Source organism: Callospermophilus lateralis, chromosome 3, assembly GCF_048772815.1.
Source record: "Callospermophilus lateralis isolate mCalLat2 chromosome 3, mCalLat2.hap1, whole genome shotgun sequence".
NCBI lineage: Eukaryota > Metazoa > Chordata > Mammalia > Rodentia > Sciuridae > Callospermophilus > Callospermophilus lateralis.
In genome coordinates, this window is record NC_135307.1 from 66840914 (window position 1) to 66866529 (window position 25616).

Below are 25616 nucleotides of genomic sequence, written 5' to 3' on the forward strand. Positions count from 1 at the left end.
TTGGGTGGAATAGTCACCAGCAATTTCCGAATAACCAATAGCTGATTGACAGGTAATATCTCTCATGTCCCAAACCCATATTTGCTGCATGGCTGCTATGATACTTGATTTTTTGGCTAAAATAGGACTCATCAATTTGCAAGTAGTGAGCTGTACCACCACCTTATTTCAGAAATGCTTGTATGGGGCTGGGGATGTGGCTCAAGTGGTAGCGCGCTCACCTGGCATGCGTGCAGCCCGGGTTCGATCCTCAGCACCACATGCAAACAAAGATGTTGTGTCTGCCGAAAACTAAAAAATAAATATTAAAAAATTCTCTCTCTCTCTCTCTCTCTCTCTCTCTCTCTCTCTCTTTAAAAAAAAAAAAAAGAAATGCTTGTATACTTGGAGATAGAATTGTAGATATTCAATCAATGGAAGAATTTGAACAATTTGACCCAGGGAGACAAATTGTTCAATTGACCCAATCTTCTGTTGAAATGCCTCCAAGCAAGATAAAAAAAAAAAAAAAAAAAAAAAAAAAACCACAGTAGAAGACTGAAAAGAAGTCTTCAGAGAGGAAAAGAAAAAGGAGATAACCAATTTGTTGAAAATCAAGGAGGAAAAAGTTGCGAAGAGGGATAGATCAGTCTTGGTTTCGCTGTAGAAAACAAACCACTCTAAATCAAGCAGAAAATAATTTATTAAGCCGGGGAATTAGATGTATAGCAAATGATTGGAAGATCAGTGTGTGGGAGCCAGGGCCAGCACTGAATGGATGAGGGAGCTCAAGACATCTGTAGACACTATCCTGTGGTTAGGAAGTTGCTGCTGTTGAGATTTATTTATATATTTATTTATTATACATGACAGAAGAATACAGTTCAATTCATAGTACACATATAGAGCTTAATTTTTCATGTCTCTGGTTATACACAAATCATTCGTGTTTTCACACATGTACTTATTATAATGATGTCTGTGGTTGAGTCTTTATGGCACAGCCACAGTGGCCTCTCAACCTCTGCAATGGTGGAATGTTCATTTTGACCCCATCCTTGACCTGGCTCACCAAAAGAAATAATAATGGGAAAAACAGCCTCTTCCTAATCTCTGTTTGTACCAAAGAGACAAAGTCCAGTTTGCATACAGCCTAATTCTCAAAGTGTAATTCCCCAGACCAGCCACATGAATAAAATCTGGGAACTCAGAAGAAAAACAAATTCTCTGTTCCCACATCAAAATTTAAACTCTTGAGGTAGGCCTAGCCATCTGTTTTGCTTCTTTGTGTTATTTGTTTATTTGTCTTTAGAGGCATATGTTGGGGATAAACCCAGGGCTTCACGCATGCTAGGCAAGCACTACCCATGAGCTACATCCCCAACCCTAGTAACCTATTTTTTTTTTTTTTAAAACAAGCCCTCCAGGTGATCCTAATACATGCTAAATGGGTTTTCAGCTGGAGTTCAAATCTTCTGCTTCCCCCACGACCAGGTCTGTGCCCTGTACCATCCCGGCTCCATTTTTACAACTTTTTTCAGGATCTAATATGTACCAGACACTGTACTAGGCCCTATGTCATCTTTAATCCTTATAGCCACCTTGTAGGATGAGTAGGAAAATTTAGCTGAATTGCCTGTGGCCACAGTCTGTCTTGCTGCTCTGAGGTTTGAGGTCTGTCCCTATGCCTTCCATTCTTGCTCTAGAAATTCTCTGGACTCACTGAGATGTGTTTTTATGAAAGATATAAGTTTTAAAAATACATGAAGGTATGTTTTTAGTGAGAATATAGAAGATTCAGTTCATTTTATTCATTTTGTTTTCATTTCACATGATTTTTTAAACATAGAGGACAAGGACCTTATATACATATACTGATGAAAAACTTAGTTTAAAATGCTTGGTTCTCATACAGACTTCACTATTAGAAAATATAGCTTGTGTGTGTGTTTGGGTGCAGGGGGAAGAAGTACTGATACCCCTGAGCTATCTCTCCAGCACTTTTTAGGCAGAATTTCACTAAGTTGCCCAGGCTGGCCTTGAACTTATGATCCTCCTGCCTCAGCTGGAATTATAGGCATGTGCCAATACACTTGGTGAAAATATAGCATTTCTAAGTATTTTTTTTTCATAATAGTATTCCTGAGCTACTTCTGGTTATGAAACTAATGATCTTTCACTATGTAAAAAAGGACTAAATCTGGGGCTGAGGTTGTGGCTCAGCAGTAGAGCCCTTGCCCAGCATGTGCAAGGCCCTGGGTTCCATCCTCAGCACCACATATAAATAAGTAAATAAATAAAGGTATAAAAACATTAACAGTTAAAAGATCCCTGAATATTAGCAGTACCTCACTTTTCCTTCATCTGGTGAACATTCTCCACTTATCAGAAGAGATGGCCCCCATTCCTTACAGTTCTTTCTGGGCTCCTCCTCCTATTCCACACACCCCCACCCCCACCCCTGTCCCGATTGGTGGGTGTGGCTTCCCTACTCCCCAACAAGCCATTACTCTTCTTTCCACAACTTTATAATCTCTTCTTCCCTTTATCTGCTTTATGTATATATAGCCTATTTATACCTTGCTTTTCCTCCTGACTTCCTCTCCGCTTCTCCAATGAGCACAAATAAGACCAGGAACCAAGTGTTATAAACAGGCACCTCTCCCGAAGATAGACTTATGAACCCTTTTCTCTTTACAACTCATTGGAGGCCTGGGGCTGTGGCTCTCAGTGGTAGAGCACTTGCACGCGCCAGGCGCTGGGTTGGATCGTCAGCACCACATAAAAATAAATAAAGGTATTGTGCCCAATTATAACAACAACAAAAAAATCAAACAAACAACTCATTGGAAAGCAAAACAAACATCTAGCTGGATGTGGTGGTGTGCATCTGTAATCCAATGATTCAGGAGGCTGAGGCAGGAGGATCACAAGTTCAGCAACTTAGTGATACCCTGTATCAAAATAAAATGTAAAAAGGACTGAGGTATAGTTCATTGGGAGAGGGCCCCTGGGTTTAATCTCCTGTACTGAAAAAAAAGAAAGGAAAGAAAATACATTTTTAACATTGGAATATATGGTTAGGAGTTGATTGAAAGGCTTCCTTTTAGAGTTGGGGATATAGCTCAGTGTATGGTAACTGGCATGTGTGAGGCCCTGAGTTTGATTCCCAGCACTAAAAAAATAATAAAATTTTAAAAATTTAAAAAGCCTCATTTTTTAATATAATGTGTAACTTAAATACTTGTAATTACTTAACATTATGAATGTTTAAAAACCAAATTATAAATGATTTTAATTAGTATTTACTTTCTCATTAGCTAAGAAATCTTCAAAGCAAACTTCTCATAAAGGAAAGTATGTTGCAAGAGATGAAGAGTGAGCTAGAAAGTTATAAAGAAAATAACACCCAACAGTCATTCCAGATAATGTCCCTGAGAGATGATATCCAGGACCTACAGGAACTCATTGCTTCTCTAACCAGAATTAAGTCTTTGAAAAACACCAACATTGAAAGTCTTGAAAGAGGCAACTGGGAACTAACTGAACGAGTTACAGCACTAGAAAACCTTCTAAAGTAAGGAATTTTCTGGTTTGTTTTAAAACAAGTCTTTTGCCATTTGTTTGCACATAGTATGTGAACATTATTCTCCTGATTAGTCACAGAATTTAAATCTAGTAGAATTTCACCTAATACCTGAATCAACATTATAATAGTTAAAAAAAAAACCTTTTTGCTGATATGTCACATACTATAAGAATCATGCCTTTAAAGTATATAGAATGCAGTAGTTGCACAATCATCACCACTAATTTCAAACTATTTTCATCATCTTCAATTTACCAGCCACTTACCAGTTACCCCCCATTCTACTCTCCCCCAGGCCCTGAAAACCACTAATCTTTCTGACTTATGGATTTGCCTTTTCTGGATATTTCATATGATGCAATTATAATGTATGAGGCCTGTGTCTGACATCTTTCATGTGCCAAAATGTTTCAAGGTTCATAGTTCAGTGTAGGGTAGCATTAATCAGTTCTTCATTCCTTTTTATAGCTGAATAATATTCTATTATATGTATATACCACATTTGGTTTATTTATTTATGTAGGGGTCATTTGAAGCAAAAAAGTTTTTAATGAAATTTAAAATTTTCTAGTCACTTATATCTTTGGTGTTATATGTAAGAAATCATTGATTAATCCAGGGTCACATTTACATCTATCTTCCCCCGACCTCCCCACCTTTGGAACTGGGGATTGAACTCAGTGATGCTTAACCACTAAGCAACATCCCTGGCATTTTTTTCCCCTAATTTTGAGACAAGATCTCCCTCAGTTGCTTAGGGCATCCCTAAATTGCTAAGGCTGGCTTTGAATTTGTGATCCTCCTGCCTCAACTTCCTGAGTCACTTGAATTACAGGCATGTTCCAACCTGCCTGGCTTGGCTAAGTTTTTGACTGATATGGGAGGTGGCATCCAAATTCATTCTTTCCCCTATAGATATCCGGTTGTTCCCAGCACCATTTGTTGAAAAGATTATTTTTTCCTCCATTGAATTGTCTTGGCATCTTGAATTTTGGTAATTCTCTTGTCAAAAATCAATTGACCATAAACATATGGATTTATTTATGGATACTCAACTCTGTTCCCTAGGTCTATACATCAATCCTATGCCAGTACTACACTGTTAATTACTGTAGCTTTATAGTAAGTACATTTAAAGATCATTTCAGCTTGTCAATTACCCCCCAAAAACGTAACTTGAATTTTGACAAAGATTATGTTGAATATACATATATATATTATTTTTTAATTTGTTCTTTTTAGATATACATGACAGTATATTTTGACATATTGTATATATATATACATATATACATACATATATACATATGTATGTATGTATATATATGTATATTAATATATTTCTATTGTCTTCATTCCATGCACATGGGGTGTACTTCCATTTATTTGGGTCTTCTTTAATTTATTTTAATAATTTCTTTTGGCACTGGGGATTGAACTCAGGTTTGCTTTACCTCTGAGTTTGGGATCATCATGTAGTTCTGTCCTTCATACAACTTGTTACTCGTAGACCTATGGTTACTTAGTAGGTTTATAGAGAAAGAAGGCATTTATTTGATCATGTGTCCTTGGCTGACGGGCAGAGAAAAACATCATTAATTTTCAGTCCTATTATATGAATACTATTTTAAAAAGTCACACAATGATGAAAAGATGTTCTGTGCAGATATGAATACTAGTGTAGCCTGTTATTATTCAGGTTGTACTAGACTCTATTAGCTCACCTGATAGGTTGAAGTTTCTTCTGTGTCTTGTATTTTCCAAATCACTTTTTAAAAGAAAACAGGAATGGGGGTATGTAACTCAGTGGTGGAGCACTTGCTTAGCCTGTGTGAGGACCTGTGTTCAATACCTAGCACAAAAAAAAAAAAAAAAAAAAAAAAAAGGAAAAGGAAGAAGAGGAGGAGGAAGAGCAGAGGAGGAGAAGAGAATTAAAAATGTACAGGGAACTAAAATTGATAGGAAAACAAATCTTTACTTAAAGGCCTGCAAAAAGGAGAATGGGACTTCCACTTTTCTTCTACTTATGCAAAGTGTCTAGAAAAAGAGGACTGACAAACTTTAAGTGAAAGACTGATTAAAAGCAATTCATCATTCAGATATCTATATGAAGTTGCTTATAGGTTGATCCAACAGCTGACCAGCCATGGCAAGCTATTCAACACAACTTTGAATATTGCTATAGAATGTTATGGATTGGATAGAAGTGTCCCCCCAAATCTTCTGTGTTAATGCAAAAATGCTCAGAGGAGAAATGATTGGGCTGTGAAAGCTGTTACCTAATCTGTCTATCCTAGTTTGAATAGACTGGGTGGTAACTGTAGGCAGGTGGGTGTGGCCAGAGGAAGGTGGGTCACTGAGGGGGTTCCCTGGAAAGGTGTATCTTTCCTGCAGCCCCTCCCTCCTTTCTCTCTCTCCCTCTGCTTCCCGGCCAGCCATGAAAGGAGCAGCTTTCCTCTACCACACCCTTCCACCATGATGTGCTGCCTCACCTTGGTCCCAGAGTAAAGGAGTCAGCTATCTTCGGAAAGAGTCCTTGAAACTGTGAACTCCATAGAAATTTTTCCTCCTCTAAGTTGATCTTCTCAGTTATTTTGGTCATACAACAAAAAACTAACTAAAACACAGAGCGAGTCACTACTGACTTGTTTTTTATTATCCTTAGTGCTAAAGAAAAACATGGCTGTATCTACTGTGATGGTTAATTCTGTGTCAACTTGACTGGGCTATGAAGTGCCCAGTATTTGGCCAAACATTATTCTAGGTGTTTCTTTTCTTTTTTTTTTTTTAATTGGTTGTTCAAAACATTACAAAGCTCTTGACATATCATATTTCAACATTAGATTCAAGTGGGTTATGAACTCCCATTTTTACCCCAAATACAGATTGCAGAATCACATCCGTTACACATCCACATTTTTACATAATGCCATATTAGTAACTGTTGTATTCTGCTACCTTTCCTATCCTCTACTATCCCCCCTCCCCTCCCCTCCCATCTTCTCTCTCTACCCTATCTACTGTAATTAATTTCTCTCCTTGTTTTTTTTTCTATTCTAGGTGTTTCTATGAGAGTATTTTTGGATGAGATTAACATTTAAATCGGTAGAACAAATAAAGCAGATTGTTCTTCTCATGGGTGGATCTCATCTGGCTGGTGAAAGGCCCAAATGGAGAATTTTTGCTGCTTGATGGCCTTTGAACTGGGACATCAGCTTTATTTCTGCCTTTGAACCTTAACTGAACCATTAACTCTTCCTGGCTTCAAGCCTGTGGGCCTTTGGACTGGAACTCCACCATCTGTTCCCCTGGCCTAAAGCCTTCAACATGGACTAGAACTATGCTGCTGTTTTTCCTGAGTCTCCAGCTTGCTGACTCACCTTGCAGCAGATCTTGGAAGTTGCCAGTCTCCACAGCTGCATGAACCAATCTTCATAATAACTCCCTTTCTATTCATTTAAAAATCCTGTTTCTCAAGAAAACCTTGATTAACATGCAAACTATTTTTTAAAGGGATTTCATTATTTTATTAGTGTCTGGGGGACAGGAGGAATGGAAACAGTTCCCATGGAATGAATTTGGGAGGACACTCTGGACAAGAATTGTTCTTAAGCCATTTCTGGTTCCCAGATCCTTTAACTATTGTCTCCTTGCATTTAGTGAATCTGGGACTAAGATTTCATGGGCTGTGAATGTAGTCAATGGTAGAGCACTTGCCTAGCATGCCTGAGTCCCTGGATTTGATCTCTAGTATCACAAGCAAAAAAAAAAAAAAAATTAGGCCTAGTACTTTTTACTTTTATTCTACTGGTATTGAAAGTATGAAAATGTCCAATTATGATTGCAGATTTGTATTTATTTCTTCCTTTTAGTGTTGTCAAAATTTTGCTTTATATATTTTGAAGCATCCTAAAGATATTGATATGTTTCTATTTAATTGTCCACCCTGCTTTTTTTTTTTTTTTCCAGTGCTGGGAAATGAATCCAGGGCCTAACATATGCTAGGCAAGCACTCTACCACAGAGCTACATCCCCAGACTGTCACTTTTTATTATGAAATGACCCTCTTTATCTTTTTATATACTTTTTTCCTTTGTGTGTGTGTGTGTTGTTGTTGTTGTTGTTGTTGTTGGAGGTCTAACCTAGGGCCTTGCACATGCTAGGCAAGCACTCTGCCACTTAGTTATACCCCAGGCCCTTCTCGCTTTAAAGTCTACTTCAATATTAATAATTTTACACCAGCTTTCCTTTTGTTAATGTTAGCATAGAATGTATTTTCCCATTTTAATTTACATTTTTCTGTGTTCCTATATTTAAAGTATGTCTCTTGAAAAATGTTTAACATTGTCTTTTTTAAAATTCAGTATAATAATCTTACATTTTAATCAAATGTTTATAACATTTGTCTCTAAAGTAATTACTGAAATTGTTGGATTTCAGCCAGTCATATTGTTATTTTATATTTTCCCCATCTGTTTCTGTACCTTTATTAATCCTTTATTGCTTTATTTATTTATTTATTTATTTGGTACCAGGGATTGAACTCAGGGGCACTCAGCCACTGAGCCACATCTCCAGCCCTATTTTGTATTTTATTTAGAGACAGGGTCTCACTGAGTTGCTTTGTACCTCGCTGTTGCTGAGGCTGGTTTTGAACTCATGATCTTCCTGCCTCAGTCTCCTAAGCCAAGGGGGATTACAGGCGTGATTCACCACACCAGTCTCTGTTTTATTTTTGATTCATAAGTTTTTATTTCATTTTCTTCTGTATTGAGCTTTTAATACTTTTTTAAAATATCAGTTTTCACCCCAAATTTAGTGATTAAAAAATATATATTTGATTTATTAGTTTTCTTTAAATTAGTACTTTTACAATAACCCCTCAAATAAAGTATTTATGACAGTTTAACTCCATTTACCCATTTCTTGCTTTTGTTCTATTGTTATATTTTACTTTTCCACATGGTAAATAATATATTATTGGTTTTTTTTAACCATCAGGTTTTTTTTTTCTGTAAGTATTTTATTTATCACTGAAGAAAAAACACAGCAGCAAGTTCTGTGTTGGCTTTAGTAAGACCAAATAGTTAATCTTTAACATAGCTACTACACTCCAAAAATTGAAGTCAACACAGTCATTACTACAAATTACTTGTTGAAAGAATCTATTCTGAAGAGAAAGGAAATTAGGAAAAAGAATATAAAGAATTCCTCCAAATCACACATTTATAAATATTGTCATATTTAAAATGCTTGAAAGGCATGAAGTCTCCATTAATGGAAAAGCATTTTGCTATTGGCAACAGAAAAAAAACAGCAATAGTTTACCAAATGCTTTAAAATTTAAAAGCTGTACTGTTTTGGGTTTGCACTTGAACAGTATTGTCATTACAATAATGACTGCAAATTGCTTTATACTCACCTCTTCTTAAGTAAAATCTGCAGAAAATCCCACTGTATCCAATGTCTGTAATATTTACTGCACTTAGAGTGAACCTAAAGACTTCCTAAATTTAGTTAATAGTAAATACCTCAAAACACCTAAAGAGGTAGGTTTCAACTGCTAATGGTGTGAAAATTGTTTTGGATCCACTGGTTTAAAAGGTCTTCGAATACATTTTAACAGAAGCTTAACACCTCATTCTAAATTATATCAGATATTTCAAAATCAAACAAATATCAGTTCTAAACCAAGATACAGGTGTTACTCCATACCCGACGGGTTTAACCATCAGTTTTAATTTTTGTCTATGCACTCATTCCCTTTCTGATGTTCTTCATTCTATTCCACAGTTCTGTGCAAGCATCAGGGATCATTTTCCTTCATCTTGAAAAATTGCCTGTCATATTTCTTATAGAGTGATTCTTGACATTTTTCCATTTTATCCCCTCTGAAACTGTTTATTTTATCTTCAATTTCTTAAGTACCTTTAGTTTATTTTTTTTTATGTGCTGCTGAGGATCGAACCCAGTGCCTCACATGTGCAAGGCAAGTGCTCTACCACTAAGCCCCAGCCCCAGCCTCTCATCTTCAATTTTGAAGAGTAATTTCACTGAGTATAGATTTTTGTGTTGTCTGTACTTTCCTTTCAGTTAACTTTTGGTATTATAATTTCTGTTGAAAAACCAGTCATCAGTCTTTCTTTTGTATCTTTGAAAGTAATGTGTGTTTTTCCTCTAGCTGCTTTTAATTGTTAGCAATTGACTACATGGGATTCACAGAGCTTATCGAATCTGCCAATTCATGTCTTTCATTGGGTTTAGAAAATTCTTGGGAATTAGTTTTCCAAATATTTATTCTATTCCATTCTGTCTCTACTTTCATTCTTTCATTGAAGTTACAGGTTTGTTAAACATTTTGAGTGTGTCCTGCATGTTAATAATATCATTTTTTAAATTAAATTTTTCTCTTTTGATAATTTGAATACTTTCTTTTGGCTGAGTGACTTAATTTGTTAATTCTGGGGGGTGCAATTCTTAGAAGAGTCACCTAAAAAATATGGAAGATAGATTGATTGACCTCAGGGGCACTCAACCACTGAGCCATATGCCCAGCCCTATTTTGTATTTTATTTAGATACAGGGTTTCATTGAGTTGCTTAGCACCTTGCTATTTTTTGCTAAGGCTGGCTTTGAACTCTCGATCCTTCTGCCTCAGCCTCCAGAGCCACTGGGATTACAGGCATGCACCACCACACCCTGCTAACCTAGTTTTAGGATAGAAAATATTACCAATATGTGCAATTGGTAATCAAAGAAGTACCAAATTATTAGCTGCTTATATCAAAGAACATGATTTAACAAGTTTTTACATATGCTATTCTTTGTTTTGCATTGTTATTTTTTCTTTTTTTTTATATTTATTTTTTAGTTTTCGGCGGACACAACATCTTTGTATGTGGTGCTGAGGATCAAACCTGGGCCGCACGCATGCCAGGCGAGCGTGCTACCGCTTGAGCCACATCCCCAGCCCATGCATCATTATTTCTAATTCCTTATTTCCTCATCAAACTCCAGTTGAAGTCCCACTTAGGGATTGTTAAAATAAGAATGTTTATCCATATGGATCCTCTGGATGATCACAGTATTTCCACAGTGGCATGTATTCATATCTAAATTTCACCTAAGAGGATTGTTTCACAATGATGTCCCCTAGGGGAATTACTACAAGGATTGTTTTTCTTTCCATTTCTCTAGCATTTCTAATCTCTTCCTAGAAATACTTAGATAACTGCCTAGCTCTTTTCATAAGAAATATGTTTTTACTTGATACACTTTTAAATTTATTTTGAATGGAGGCATTTGAAAGTTATTTTTAATTAATTGAAATTTAGTTGAGTTGGTTTTACAATATTGTTTTCTACTTTTATCTTACACAGAGTACATCTGGTTGAAAGAGAAAAAGCAGAGCGAAAAGCTGATCTTTTGGAGAAAATGTTGTCAGGCACTAGCAGATTCCCTTCTTATATGACTATGAAAGGACAAGAAGATTTATTGGATGTTTTCCCAGTGAAGGTAAGAACAAATTCCAATTAATCTCTGAAGAAACAGGATTTTTATTACCTATTGTTACTCCAGAAGATAATGGGTAGAGTTGAGTAACTTATTAGTTAGTTAGTTCTCTCTCTCTCTCTCTCTCTCTCTCTCTCTCAGGGATTGAACCCAGGAGGGTTTTACCACTGAGTTACATCCTTTTTTGTTTTGAGACAAGTTCTCACTAAGTTGCTGAGACTGGCCTCAAACTTGTGATCCTCCTACCTCAGCCTCCCCAGTTACAGGCATGCACTCCCACACTCAGCTGCCCTCTTCTTAATGGAAGATGAAAGGAAGGAGGAGAGTGTGGCAGGCTGGAAGCTGTTCTGATACATGGAAAGAATATGCAAAAGGATCTGAAGATCTCTCTGATTCTAAAGAAAAGGTTATCGGAAATGGGGCTGTGAGAAAACTGGGAAAGAGGTGATGGTGAAAGTGAAATATCAGATTTGTTTGCGTGTTTGTTTTTGCAGTGCTTGGAATCAAACCTAGGGTCTCACACATGCTAGGCAAGTGCTGTCCCACTGAGCTGTACTCCTAGCCTCCAAAATATTGGAGTTTAAATTTCTGGTATGGATTAGTACCTGCGGCTGACAAAATCTGGCTTAGTGCATCTGAGTGTAGATGGTTGAAGAGGAGAATAGAAGTGAAGGTCACTGGGGCACAGGAATCATGAAGCTAAATTGGTGGGTCATCTCCATTGGTCATTGACATCTAGAATGATGATGTAAGTTGGGTTTAGAGGAAGGAAGTGAGCCTGGGCTTTAGGTAGACAGTGATTGATAGGGTGAGTTGAAGGTATTGTAGAAGTCTGAAGGAAAAGAAGGGGAGCCAGATGTTGTCCAGGAAGTGGTGAAAGTTTATTGTGAAATCCTTAGTATATTATATAATGTGAATCTAGAACCTGGCATGGTGGCACACACCTTAACTTCCCCCCCAGTTACTCAGGAGGCTGAGACAGAAGGATCCCAACTTTGAGGTCAGCCTCAATAACTTGATGAAACTCTGTCTCAAAATAAAAAATAAAAAGGGCTGGAGATGTAGCTCAGTGTAAAGTGTCCCTGGGTTCTCTATCTAGTAGTAAATAAATAAATTAAAATGTTTAAATCTGAATGTAAGACAAGATCCTATACGATCTGATTAATGGGAGGAGTTTCATTAAAAAAAATTCAGCAACTACTTTCAAAGTATTTTGAAGTATTCTTTATTTGCCCCCTCAAGTAATTTAGAATTCACAGTCTCTCTCTCTCTCTCTCTCTCTCTCTCTCTCTCTCTCTCTCTTTCTCTCTCAAATATTGTTGTAAAACTCACACATTTCTGAAAAACTCTCAGAGTCAAAGTTCATGCAGTTCATGCAGTTTTGACCTTTTCTTCCCTTAGTCTTTATTCCTGTGGCTGTTTCTTCCTAATCTTTTAGTGATACAAACCCACCATTACTTCCGCAATTCTTGCTCTTCTTGAATTTCTCTTTCTTGAAAAAGCCCAGAAACTGAACTTGCTTACTTAGCTCCCAGAACTGAAGGTGACAGGAAGGTGGGAAGAAAGTCTTGTTGAAGTTATAAGGTGGAATTCTGTTGTGGGAGGTAAGGGAAAGAGGTACATACATTATCTGTAATTTTTTTTCCTGTCATGTTTACAGTAATTTTTTTTCCTGTCATGTTTACAATGGAAGCAGAATGACTACAGGAGCATAAAGGAAAGATTAGGGAAAAGAAATATGACTTTCATTTATATTCTCATGTTATCAAGGTTGTTTTTATTAAATTATATTTGATAATCACAACTCTTTAGGAAAATATTCAATTCTCTGCCAACTTTTCACTAATGGTCTTAGCATTCATTGATGATTTAAAAAAATTTTTTTTTAGTTGTAGATGGGCACAATACCTTTATTTTATTTATTTTCATATGGTGCTGAAGATCGAACCCAATGCCTCATACTTGTGAGGCAAGCACTCTGCCACTGAGCCACAATCCTAGCCCATCATTGCTGATTCTTGCTTAGATCAGTTATTACATTAGGAGTTACAAAATGATGATGATGATTTTTTTTTCACATTCCTATCATTCCTTCTACACTTTTTTAGCTCAATTTTTTCTACCTTCATCAACTGGGGATTTTTGGTTAGCTGCTTCTTTAAGCTTAATTTCTACTTTTGCTGTTCCCATTTGTTATTTTGAATATATGCTCAAGTTTCTCTTGTGAGTCTTAATTCTTTCTCTTGAGGGTCTCCTGAAGTTTTGTGCTACTACTATATTTTGTAGTTCAAAAGAAGGAAAATAGAAGTCTCTGTATTTAATGTCAAGTGAGAAGTTTAACTTGTGTGCATATTTAGGATAAGACCGAAGCTTTTCTGGCCAACAACTTTGAGAGAGACATTTTTCATACTGAAGAACCAAAGCACAAGCAGAAAATTTGGGATGGATGTCAACAAGATTTGATACAAGAGGATAAACAAGCACCAGAGTTAGACAGACAGCCATATTCATGCGGATGGGAAACTGAAACCGCACAATCTCAATATCAAAATTTCCTCAGTCAATTGTCTACTCTTCTGAGTGATAGCATTGTTCCCATACCAGCCACAGAGGAAGCTGTGAAAGAAAGGATACTGGAAATCAGTGAAAATGAACTCTCTTGGAAATCTGTAAGTACATCAAAAGAAAAGTTATTTTTTCCTATTTGATTCTTTTAAGATATAGACTTTGCTATTATCTAATTTAGTATACTGTATGGCTCTGAGTTGTAATTTTGATTAGTATTTCCATAGTGAAAGAAGAGAAATAGGTCATCTTATGACATTGGAAAAAGTATAGCATAGTCACTAAGAGCACAGAGGCCTGCTATGAATCCCAGCTCTGCCCTTAGCTAGCTGTGTGATCCTGGGCAGATTACTTATTATCTCTGTGCCTCCATTTCATCTGTAAAATGGTGGAGAGGGGTATAGTTCCTATCTCACAGAGTGGTTGAAAGGATTGAATTGGTTAATACATGGTAAATGCTTAGTACAGTTTGGTATAAGTTCAATAAATATTAACTTAAAAATATTGCTATGGGAAGATAGTATTTTCATAATGCTCCAACACTGGTTAGTTTAGTTGGTCAGTTAAACAACTTGTCAGGTCTGAGGTGTAGCTTACTGGTAGAGCATGTGCTTAGCATGCATGAGGCCCTTGGTTCTGTCCCAGTATCAAAAACACATTCATAAATAAATTTCAGATCAGTTAGTTTAATTTACTGGTCAAGTCTATCAAAAGACTGAATCAACATGTTCATGTGGATATATCTTCTTGTCCGTGTCCAAATCATTTTAGTAAAATTTTGTGATTCCTCACCCTGGAATTCAGCTGATGATAAGTATTTCTTAAATTCAATGTGTTAGTGAAACCTACTGCACAATAATCTGTGTTCCAATTTTGGGTTTTTTGGGGGTGGACACAGGGACAGTGGCAGTGCTGAGGATTAAACTCAGGGCATTGTGCATGCTAGGCAAGCACTCTACCACTGAATTATATTCCAACCCCATCCATTTTAAAAAAAGCAAAACCAAAAAACTCTGCACACTTAAAATTCACTATACAATTTCCTCAGTACTAAAAATCTCTTAAAAGTACCTCTTAAAAGGCTTCCCTATTCATCTATTTTGTAATTTAATGTCATCACAAAATCAATGTAATTAGAACATACAGTTTTGAAATGATGCAGAAAGCATGGATCATCAGGAAGTTTTTGAAAAATATCTCCTTTTTTTAAAAAGAGAACGGAAGGCCTACAGCAGGAAATTCAGATGCTCACTAAGCAATTGGAACAGCTGCATCAGATTTATGAAGAAACTGCTCAAGAATCACCTCAGGGTGGAGAAAATTATAGGGAACAAAAAAAACCCTTGAAACGTCTAGATGGAAACATTGGTATCAATGACTTTTTTCAAAGGAAATCAGACTTGGACAGGAATAAAGTAAGAATATACTGAAGCATAGGCATTTCTTTGATAAAGGAAATGATCATATTTTATTTTATTAATGACTTTAACATTATTTAATGTTTAAAGCTATTCATACTATATATACTTCTCCTAATGGAAAAGGGAAGGATTTGCTATAGATCCTTGAAGGTTTTGATTTTATCAAAAAGCCTCTCCTCTTTCCATATCTCCATTTCCTTACTGTGCACATATTTGATGTTTATTATGACAGATATGTTAATAAATATCTTAATACACTTTTATTTTATTATTTTTTTTAAAGAGAGAGGTGAGAGAGAGAGAGAATTTTTTTTAATATTTATTTTTTAGTTTTTGGCGGACACAACATCTTTGTTTGTATGTGGTGCTGAGGATCGAACCGCACTACCACTTGAGCCACATCCCCAGCCCCTTAATACACTTTTAGAAGAGAATTAGAAGGAAAGGAATGCCAAGGAATGATTCTCTAATGGTAGAATTTCAGGCTCTGTGACAGCTAAATATGATGAGTGTCAGTGAGGTGCATTGATGATATTCCTTGAATAATTACTATATAAACTGTTATCTTCTCCAATTTCTGTTTCCCTGAATGTATAAGGAAAAAGGCAGTCCTAAAAGTGGGATGGACACGAGTAGGTTGCAATTCAATTTGTTTTCAGGAAGTCCTGTTTCTATTTTGCTATCTCTTCACTGAATTACCTGTCGAACCTTAACCTATTTTATACTATTTCTATAATTGCTGTGGCTTAAGGTGTAATATCACTCACTTATTTACTAATGACTCAGTTGGCCTTTCAACCCATTCATGCATCGAATGTACATATATATATATATATATATATATATATATATATATATGCACATATATGTACATTTTTTTTAATTTTTAAATTTTTGTGGTGCTGAGGATTGAACCAAGGCCCTCAAGTATGCTAAGTAAGCACTCTATCACTGAGCTATGTCCTCAGCTCCAATCCAATATTTATGGAACTCTTTTTTTTTTTTTTTTTTTCATTTTGCAGTGCTGGATGGTAGGCAAGCCTTCTACCATTGAGCTATACCTCTGGCTGGAGCTCTAAGTTTTTCTTCCAGCACTTTAGGAAATCGTGTTTAAAAAAAAATACCCATAAACCAGTACAGTGGTACACACCTATAATCCCATCTGTGTACAACTTTACCTCTAAAGAAGCTGAGACTGGAGAATTGCAAATTGAAACTAGCTTCAGCAATTTAGCAAGACCCTATCTTAGGGGAAAAAAAAAAAGACAAAACAAAAACCAAAATAAAAAAACTGGGGATACAGCTCAATGGCAAACTACATCTGGGTTCAAACCCAGTACTGGGGGAAAAAAGACATATTCCATAGAATTCAAAGATGAGTGCAGCTTCTATCTCTGCTCTTACGTATGTGACTGATAATGATTCATTTCCACACAAAATTATTTTAAATGCTATATTGAAATTTAAGAATATGCAATCCAGGCGTAGTTGCACGTGCCTGGAATCCTAGCTACTCAGGATGCTGAGGCAGAAGGATCGCAAGTTCAAGGGCCAGCCTCATCAACTTAGTGAGACCCTGTCTCAAATAAAAAATGAAAAGGCTAGGGATATAGCTTAATGATAGGGTACCCTAGGTTTCAATTCCCAGTAAAGTGTGTGTGGGGGGAGCTAATAACATATGATTTCCACAACCCTTTTAATCATGTTAAAAGATTTTAAGAAAAAATAATAATTTTTCATCCCTCTTTCTTCCTCTTTCTTATCAGTAACCAATTGTGTATACAAGCATTCTTTGTATTAACCAAGAATAAATTGTACCAGAAACATACAGGACTTATATGAAGAACATTGCAAAATCCTAATGGGGAATATGAAATAAGATCTGCAAATGAAACATACTAAATTAACAAACAATGTCAATCACCAAAATTATAAATATGTAGATTATTAATATCTGAAAAAGTGACCCATCAGTATATTAATATTTATTTATTTATGGGTACTAGAAATTGAACCCAAGATGCTTTACCATTGAGCCACTTCCTCAGACCTTTCATTTCTCTGGTTGTACATGATGTAGAGTCGCACCATTTGTGCAATCATACATTTACCTAGGGTAATGAGTCTGTTTCATTCCACTCTCTAACCTACCCCCATGCCCCTTCCCCTCCTCCTCTCCCCTTTACCTAATCCAAAGTGCCTCCATTTTGCCTCCATTTTTCCCATTCTCCCTCCCCCCATTAAGGATCAGCATCCACTTATCAGAGAGAACATTTGGCCTTTGGTTTTGGGGATTGGTTTACTTTGCTTAGCATGATGATGTTTTCCAACTCTATCCATTTACCTGCAAATGCCATAATTTTATTCTCTTTTAATGCTGAGTAATATTCCATTGTGTACATATACCACAGTTTCTTTATCCATTCATCTTTTGAAGCGCATCTAGGTTGGTTCCACAGTTTAGCTATTGTGAATTGAGCCTCTATAAACATTGATGTGGCTGTGTCATTATAGTATGCTGATTTTAAGTCCTTTGGGTATAGACCAAGGAAGGAGTGGGATGACTGGGTCAAATGGTGGTTTCATTATAGGTTTTTTTTTAATATTTATTTTTTACTTTTACTTATACAATATCTTTATTTTTTATATTTATGTGTTGCTGAGGATCGAACCCAGTGCCTCACACATGCTAAGCGAGTACTCTGCCACTGAGCCACAACTCCAATCCTCATTCTAGGTTTTCTAAGGAATCTCCATACTGCTTTCCAGAGTGGTTACACCAATTTGCAGTGCCACCAGCAATGTATGAGTGTGCCTTTCCCCTCACATCCTCGCCAGCATTTATTGTTGAGTGTATTCTTGATAATTGCCATTCTGACTGGAAATGAGATGAAATCTTACAGTAGTTTTGATATGCATTTCTCTAATTGCTAGAGATGTTGAACATTTTTCATATATTTGTTGATTGTTTTTATATCTTCTGAGAAGTGTCTGCTCAGTTCCTTAATCCACTTATTGATTGGGTTGGTTTTGGGGTATTAAGATTTTAGAGTTTTTTATATATCCTGCAGATTAGTGCTCTATCTGATGTGCATGTAATAGAGATGTTCTCCCACTCTGTGGGCTCTCTCTTCACGTTATTGATAGTTTCCTTTGCTGAGAAGAAGCTTTTTAGTTTGAATCCATCTCATTTGTTGTTCTTTTAAATGTGTTCTGTGGAACTAATTCTTCATCTGCCATTAAGTGAAATGTAGGACAAGGCTGTGTTTTTTGTTTTTTGTTTTTTTTTAGTCCATACATTTTTAATAACAGGATTTCTCCTGGGGATATTTAAACAGACTATAAAAAGTACATAGACAATTTTACTATTTAGTATGCTTAACTCCTCTTTTGACCAAAATGCAGTACAAGAATTCCAGACTTCCCTGGAGACAAGATAGAACAAGGGCTGTGTTTATTTTTAACTCTTTTGATTGTTGCTTCTGGTAGTACCTTCATTTCCCTAAATAATTTTATACTACTACATCTTGAATTTTCTATTTCAGACATTATCTGTTGATTTCATATTAAAGTTTTATCTCTCTTATACCACTTTCCCATCTAGCTATTTCCCAAATATAGTTGATATATTGATATTTGGGGAGAGATCCATAATCAATATTTACTTCACTATGACAACTACATATTTACAAAAGTTACAAAGTACTATGTTCTTGTTACATGTCCTTTCTTGCATTGCACTTTTCCTTAGAGTGAATATACCTTCCTTGTGTTTTCATATGTGTAATTTTCAACATTCATTTGTTTTTTTCCCTTAAATATTATCCACTAGTCTATAAAAATATGACATTTTTTCCCCTCTCTCTCAAAATTTTCATTTTCTTCCTTAAGACTGGGGATCTTGATTTTTACTCTATGGGTCTGGACCCAGCTGTGATCCTGTGACTTTTCTTCTCTAATCTCTGAATCTCATATCTTCTTCTTCTTCTTCTTCTTTTTTTTTTTTTTTTTTTTGGTTTACTTTCTCATTTTGCTTGGATACATCCTCCAATAACTTCCTAAGAAATGATACCGTGGGAAAGATACTTTTTCTTTGAGTACTTGCATAAATAAAAAGGTCTTTAAAAAAAATCTTCACATTTGATTGATAATTGAGTTCACACAGAGATTAGAAAACATTAATTCTTCTAATTATCTTTGGGGCTCCTGTGTTGTTATTGAGAAAAATGTGCTATTCTTATTTTTGTTATCCAGTGTTATCTATTTTGTTTCTTTGAATGTTTTAATACTTTTGCTACATTTGTCAAGATATTTTAAATAACTATTTTTTTCTCATAATAAAATTAATTCATGTGCACTTTAAAGATTTATAAAGCACAAAATAGGAAAAGAATAAGACCAAAATCACCAGTAATTCCACCATTTGGAAATAACTGGTGTTATCATATATCATATTATAATGTTTTCTTTTGATTACTTTCCATACATATTATTTTTGTCTGGTTTGTTTGTTTGGTACTGGGAAGTGAACCCAGGGGTATTTTGCCACTGAGCCACATCCCCAGCCATTTTTATTTTTTATTTAGAGACAGTGTCTCACTAAGTTACTCAGGGCCTCACTAAGTTGCTAAGGTTGGCTTTGAACTTGCAATCTCCTGTTTCAATCTTCTGAGTCACTGGACTCACAGGAGTGTGTCACCATGCCTGGCTCTTCATGCATTTTTTAAAAAATATTTTCTTAGTTTTAGATGGACACAATACCTGTATTTATTTTTATTTGGTACTGAGGATCAAACCCAGTGCCCCACACATGAGAGGTAAGTGCTCTATTATTGAGCTACAGCCCCAGCTCCTCAGTGCATATTTTTAACAACTGAGATAAGCATAGTTTTTCTTAATCCTGTTTCTTTCATTTAACTATATATTATTATTTTCTTTTAATAAATATTTTTAAACAATTTCTAGGGAACGTATTATTACCATATGTAATTTTCCTGACACTTGTATTTCTTTTATTTTTCATTATGAATATAGAGTAGTAAATAATATCTCTGTACATGAATCTTTATACAAATACTCATTATTTTCTTAGAATACATCCCTAGAAAAGAAGAATTAATCTACACTATTGCTAAGTATTTACAAATTGTCTGTTTAACTGTTACCCTTGATAGCAATAGACATCACTTTTATTGTAGCATTTTAGTCTCCTAATAATATGTATTTATGTTGAAAAGATATTTTACTTATGTAAATATTATTAAGTCTACAGTTTATTGTTCTAGAATAGATTGGTATCATGCTAGTATAGAACATTTTAAAGCCAATTATTTATTTCAATACTGTTAATTTCTGCAAAGGAAAACTTCAGAACTCCGAATTCTCAAGTAGATAAGCATAACAAGAAGTTCAAACAATTAGAGATGTTGTTGAATATTCGGCAAAATTTACAGATTATTACAACACCAATATTGGAGGAGAAAATTCAGAAACTTCAGAAACAGCTCAGTGATTTGAAATTATCAAATAAAAATATGAAAACTCAACTGACAAAAATAAATGTCCTTAAAGTAAGTAAAGGAAATGAAGTTTTCAAAAATTCATAAAAGTTTTGGTCCATTTAACTCATATAGCTCTCATTGAACTTTTTAAAGAACAAATAAATTAAAATAATTTTATATACAAAAAGAATAATATGTAACATTAATATATAATATGTTATTCTATAATATGTATTACTATAGGAAAATAAAATTGGATGCCTGTGAATCCATCAATCATTTTAGAAAACAGAATGTTACCAATCCCACTGAAGCCCCCAGGTATCCTCCTCCCTATTTCTCAAAGGTAACTGGTATTCTGAATGTTATGATTTTAAATCCCTTGCTTCTTTTTGTTTTAGTTTTATTGTAGTTTCTTATTGGGTTAATGGATATTTTTTTTCTCTTCTTTGGAGCTAGATTCAGTTTTCCTATATCAAAAGTAGATTGTGAGTTAAGTCAAATACACACTAAATAATTGATCAACTGATATGCTATTTTATCACTAATATTTTTCTTACTGTAGAACCAATTATTTTATCCATTTCTGTATTTGTTTAATGTAGGCTGTAAGACCTTTAAGGACATGAAAATGTGTTAAGCTTCTTTAAATCCATGAATTCAGTTTATATAAATGCTAAATGATCGTGAATGGTAAAAATGCCTCTTAATTGAAAAATTGTGGACTGTTTCTCTTTTCCAAATGTGGTCATCAACTTTTCATTGCGGTGACAAAATACCAGAGATAATCAACTTAAAAAAAAGAGAAAAAGATTTATTTTGGCTTATGATTTCAGAGGTTTCAGTCTAGGATCACTTGGCTCTATTGTTTTTGGATATGTGATGAGACACCCTTCAACACATGAGATTTTGGAGGAAATTTCAGATCTAAGTCATAATCATAACTCTTTTCAAAGAGAGATGGGAAAAAAAAAAAACACGAGTTATCAAGCCTGTCTGTTTTTTATAGGAGATCAACTCACAGTCATCTCCTCTCTTTCATCCACATTTTACCCTCTCATAGGACAAAACAATTATGAAGCTCAGGCAATCTTTAACAAAAGTTGAAACAATGAAGGAGAAGGTAGTTATGAATATAGATGATTTGAAAACTACATCCGACTCTGCAGAGCAAGAGGCAAGATCAGACAAAGAGAAGGCCCGTCAGATGTTAGACACTGTCACTCCTGAGCTCTCCATAGCCAAGAACGCGCTTGAAGTGTCAGGACAAGAACAAGAGGTTTTCTTATTATATATATTAAAGTTAATTTAGTTGGAATGATAAACACACCCACCTCAGCTTACACTAACTTAGACAAAACAGAATTTATTTACTTATGGTATCAAAAACAGGTTAAACTAATCTCTGTGAAGTCAGAGATGAACCTAGGCCCCAGGACTAGCACCGGGCACTTTACAGGACCTTTTTCACTGTCTTCTTGGCATCTGTGTGACAGTTTGTCTGACTACCAGTGTTGTGTTTTTTTTTTTTCCTATGACAGGAAACATGGTCAATGACAGCCATGGAGTTTCATATTTAGTTCTTGTGATGGGAGAGAAAAATTCCAGAAGGGATCTTATTGGGCCAGTTTAAATCAAGTGTTTCTCCCTGGAGAATCCCACATTGGCTTAGGAATGGGATATGTGATTATTTTAGTTTGGAGGATAGGGTCATGTTAGAGAATGGAAGCTCAGATGAAACCATGTATGTTATTGTTTGTGTCACATTCTAGAATAGAATGAGACTTCTAAACTTGCTTAGATTTTTCACTATACTTATAAAGCAAATTTGTTTCCTTTTCTCTTCCTTCCTTTTTTTTTTCTTTTTCTTGTTCCTTTTCTTTTCAGTGCTTGGGATCCAATCCCATGGCTTCACTACAAGGCAAATATTTTTTTAAAAGGCTAACTGATCATTTTGGGCCACTCTTAAAGTATATGTCACATCTCCATATTAGTTGCTTAAAAAATTTGAAACTTTTCGAAATTCTTGATGATATGCTCAAAGCAGACTCAGGAGGCTGGGACAGGAGGATCACAAGTTCAAAGCCAGCCTTGGAAACTTAGCAAGGCCCTAACCAACTTACTGAGACCCTGTTTTGATTAAAAAACAAAAAAACAAAAACACCAAAGTCATAAGATTAGTGTTTTCTCTTCTTTCTCTCTCTCTCTGCATCTTTGTCTCTTTCCCTCTATTTTCTGCATATTCATTTTCTTTTCTTTTTATTTTTTTTAGTTGTAGTTGGACACAATACCTTTATTCCATTCATTTATTTTTATGTGGTGCTGAGGATCGAACCCAGGGCCCTGTGCATGCCAGGCGAGCGCTCTACTGCTGAGCCACAATTCCAGCCCCTGCATATTCATTTTCTATGTTGTTTTTATCCCTCTTTTCAATGCCCCTTATATTTTCAGTAAAGTCTATTCCCTTTTAGTCACTTTTTTTTTTTTTTTTTTTAATGTGCCAGGGATTGAACCCAGTGCCTCACCACATGCTAGGCAAGTGCTCTACCACCGAGCCACAACCCCGGCCCTCCTTTGGTCACTTTGTAGTTCACGCCTCATTTCTGAAAAGATTTTCTGTTATTCTTGCCTGATTTCAATGATCATATCTTCTGTATTCATTAGACATCTTGGACATGGTTTTATTCTGAATTATTAAATGTATAATTCAAAGAAAGGTGTTGTTGTTTTCCATGTCTGCAAATCCTCATTTAATTAAGATTTAATTCACTTCAGGGTTTTGTGTCAAACATGTTTCCTGTGCTTTGTGACTGTTTTTTTTTTTTGGGGGGGGCATATTTTCATCACCTAAACAGTTTTGATAATACTGCTTATTCTTTTTTTTTTTTTAAGATAGAGTGAGAGAGGAGAGAGAGAGAGAGAGAGAGAATTTTAATATTTATTTTTTAGTTATCGGCGGATACAACATCTTTGTCTGTATGTAGTGCTGAGGATCGAACCTGGGCCACACGCATGCCAGGCGAGTGCACCACCGCTTGAGCCACATCCCCAGCCCCAATACTGCTTATTCTTAAAGCAATTATTTTTGAGGGAGAACTGAGGATTGAACCCAAGCGAGCTTTACTACTGAGCTACATCCCCAGGCCTTTTTATTTTGAGACAGGTTCTCACTAAGTTGCTGAGGCTGGCCTGAAACTTGGAATCCTCCTATCCTCAGCCTACCAAGTTGTTGGGATTATAGCGTGTGCCACTCCACCTGACTCTTCCTAAAGCAATTCTCTATGGATATTAATTTGCCATTTATCTGTTCAATTTGAAATCCTTTTAATTGTCCTGGTTTTCATATTTCTTCTTTAGTAGCTGTAGGTTGGGTTTACTTACTAGGTTTCTTAACTCAATACCGCCTTCTTTTGTTGAGGTGGTAGATGCAGTTTTTGAAGTTCACTAGAACAAGTCTTTTATTTTGGGGGTAGGAATTTGTGTGATGTATGATTCTGCCATACTCTCCTGTTTGTATATGTCTCTTAATTTCATTGTTTAGTTCTTCATTTTCCTTTATTACCAAGCCACTAAGAAACACTTCACCCTTCCAAACTCTCCAACCTCCCCTTGCCCTCTAGAACTGCCATTTCTGGTCTTTATGCTTTCAGGCCTCTTTCTTTTCCTTCCTCACTATCAGGTTTCAGATTTATTCTCTGTATTTCCCCATTTGAGAACTATTCCATTTCCTGGGGGTAAGGCTATCTGTGTTCTACAGCGGTGGAAACGAGTAGCACCCTCCTCTAGAGCTGCCCCTACTAGTTTAGGATATTCATTTCCACTCAATGCAGATTGAAGGCTGTTGTTTTAAGTTGGATTTATGGGTGATTTTTTTTGTTTGTTTTTTAGTTTTAGGTGGACACAATATCTTTATTTTATTTTTTATGTGGTGCTGCTGAGAATTGAACCCAGTGCCTCACACATGCTAGGCGAGCGCGCTACCACTTGAGCCACATCCCTAGCCCCTTATGGGTGGTTTTTTTTTTTTTTTTTGTGCTCTTTCTAGATCACTGTGGCTTTTGGAGGATGGATGGATATATATTTAAGGGACTTCTATTATCATAAAGCACACCAGAAGTCTAAAAAGTGTGGTTGTGCATATGTTGTCCCAGTTCCTTAAGAGGCAGAGGCTGGAGGATCACTTGAGCCCAAGGGTTGGAGGCCATCCTGGGCAACATAGTAAAATCCCCATCTCAAACAACAGCAGCAACAAAATTTAATTGCCTTATGGGTGAAAAACATTAAGATGTAAAAAAAATAGGTCTAATCTACTAAAGTGTAAACATAAGAAAAATATAAAGGAAATTTTAAAGAATTATTGGAATAGAAGAGACTAATTTTCTAGCTTTAAACTACCATTTGAATGTAGCATATATTACATTTAAAAAGAAAAGCTGAATAAGACCAAATTTCTAATATTAATTTCATTGTGCAAAATAAATTGGTAACTGAAACTAATGACATATCTTGATTTTTGTGGGTGGTTCTTTATAGCTTGGTGACTTTCGAGAAACTATTTTGAAGATGTTGGGATTTGACATGAAAACAGCAGACAAAGAAATCATCAATCAGTTAAAGCTTATTATACAAGTTTATGAAATATCTAACAAATCAAAGATTGCTTCTGATTGTGAGACTGGACAAGATAATGAATAAACAAGTTCTGCCTTTTAATTGCTGCCAAGAACTGAGCAGATACAGCTGTTTCCTACGGCATCTTGAATATGCTGTATCATGAATAAAATGCAGTGGAAAAATTTTACTTAAGTCTCTTCTGTGATGTTTGGCACTTAACATGTCTTTGTAAATAATCTTGTTCAATACCTTTATTATAGTCTAGTTTGGATTGCTACTTTGTAATACATAACAATTTTCTAATGACCTTTAATCACTAGCTGTATTTTTAGCAGAATTCGAATCAGAAACTTGTATTCTTAGTTGAAATATTTATATTCATAGTTAACAGTCTGTTTCTAGAATGAACAAGTTATTGGGTTAAAAAAATCCCCT

General features: G+C 35.5%; 1 protein-coding gene across 1 annotated transcript in view; it reads left to right on the top strand.

Moving 5' to 3' along the window:
- LOC143394652 (uncharacterized) overlaps window positions 1-25262 on the top strand; it is a 38336-nt gene extending 13074 nt beyond the window's left edge. The window contains exons 3-9 of the mRNA XM_076849323.1: window positions 3300-3556; window positions 10948-11083; window positions 13438-13749; window positions 14860-15060; window positions 20427-20636; window positions 21631-21846; window positions 25101-25262. Of these exons, the coding sequence (XP_076705438.1) occupies window positions 3300-3556; window positions 10948-11083; window positions 13438-13749; window positions 14860-15060; window positions 20427-20636; window positions 21631-21846; window positions 25101-25262 (1494 nt within the window). The remainder of the gene's footprint in view (window positions 1-3299; window positions 3557-10947; window positions 11084-13437; window positions 13750-14859; window positions 15061-20426; window positions 20637-21630; window positions 21847-25100) is intronic.
- Window positions 25263-25616: the final 354 nt, after the last annotated feature.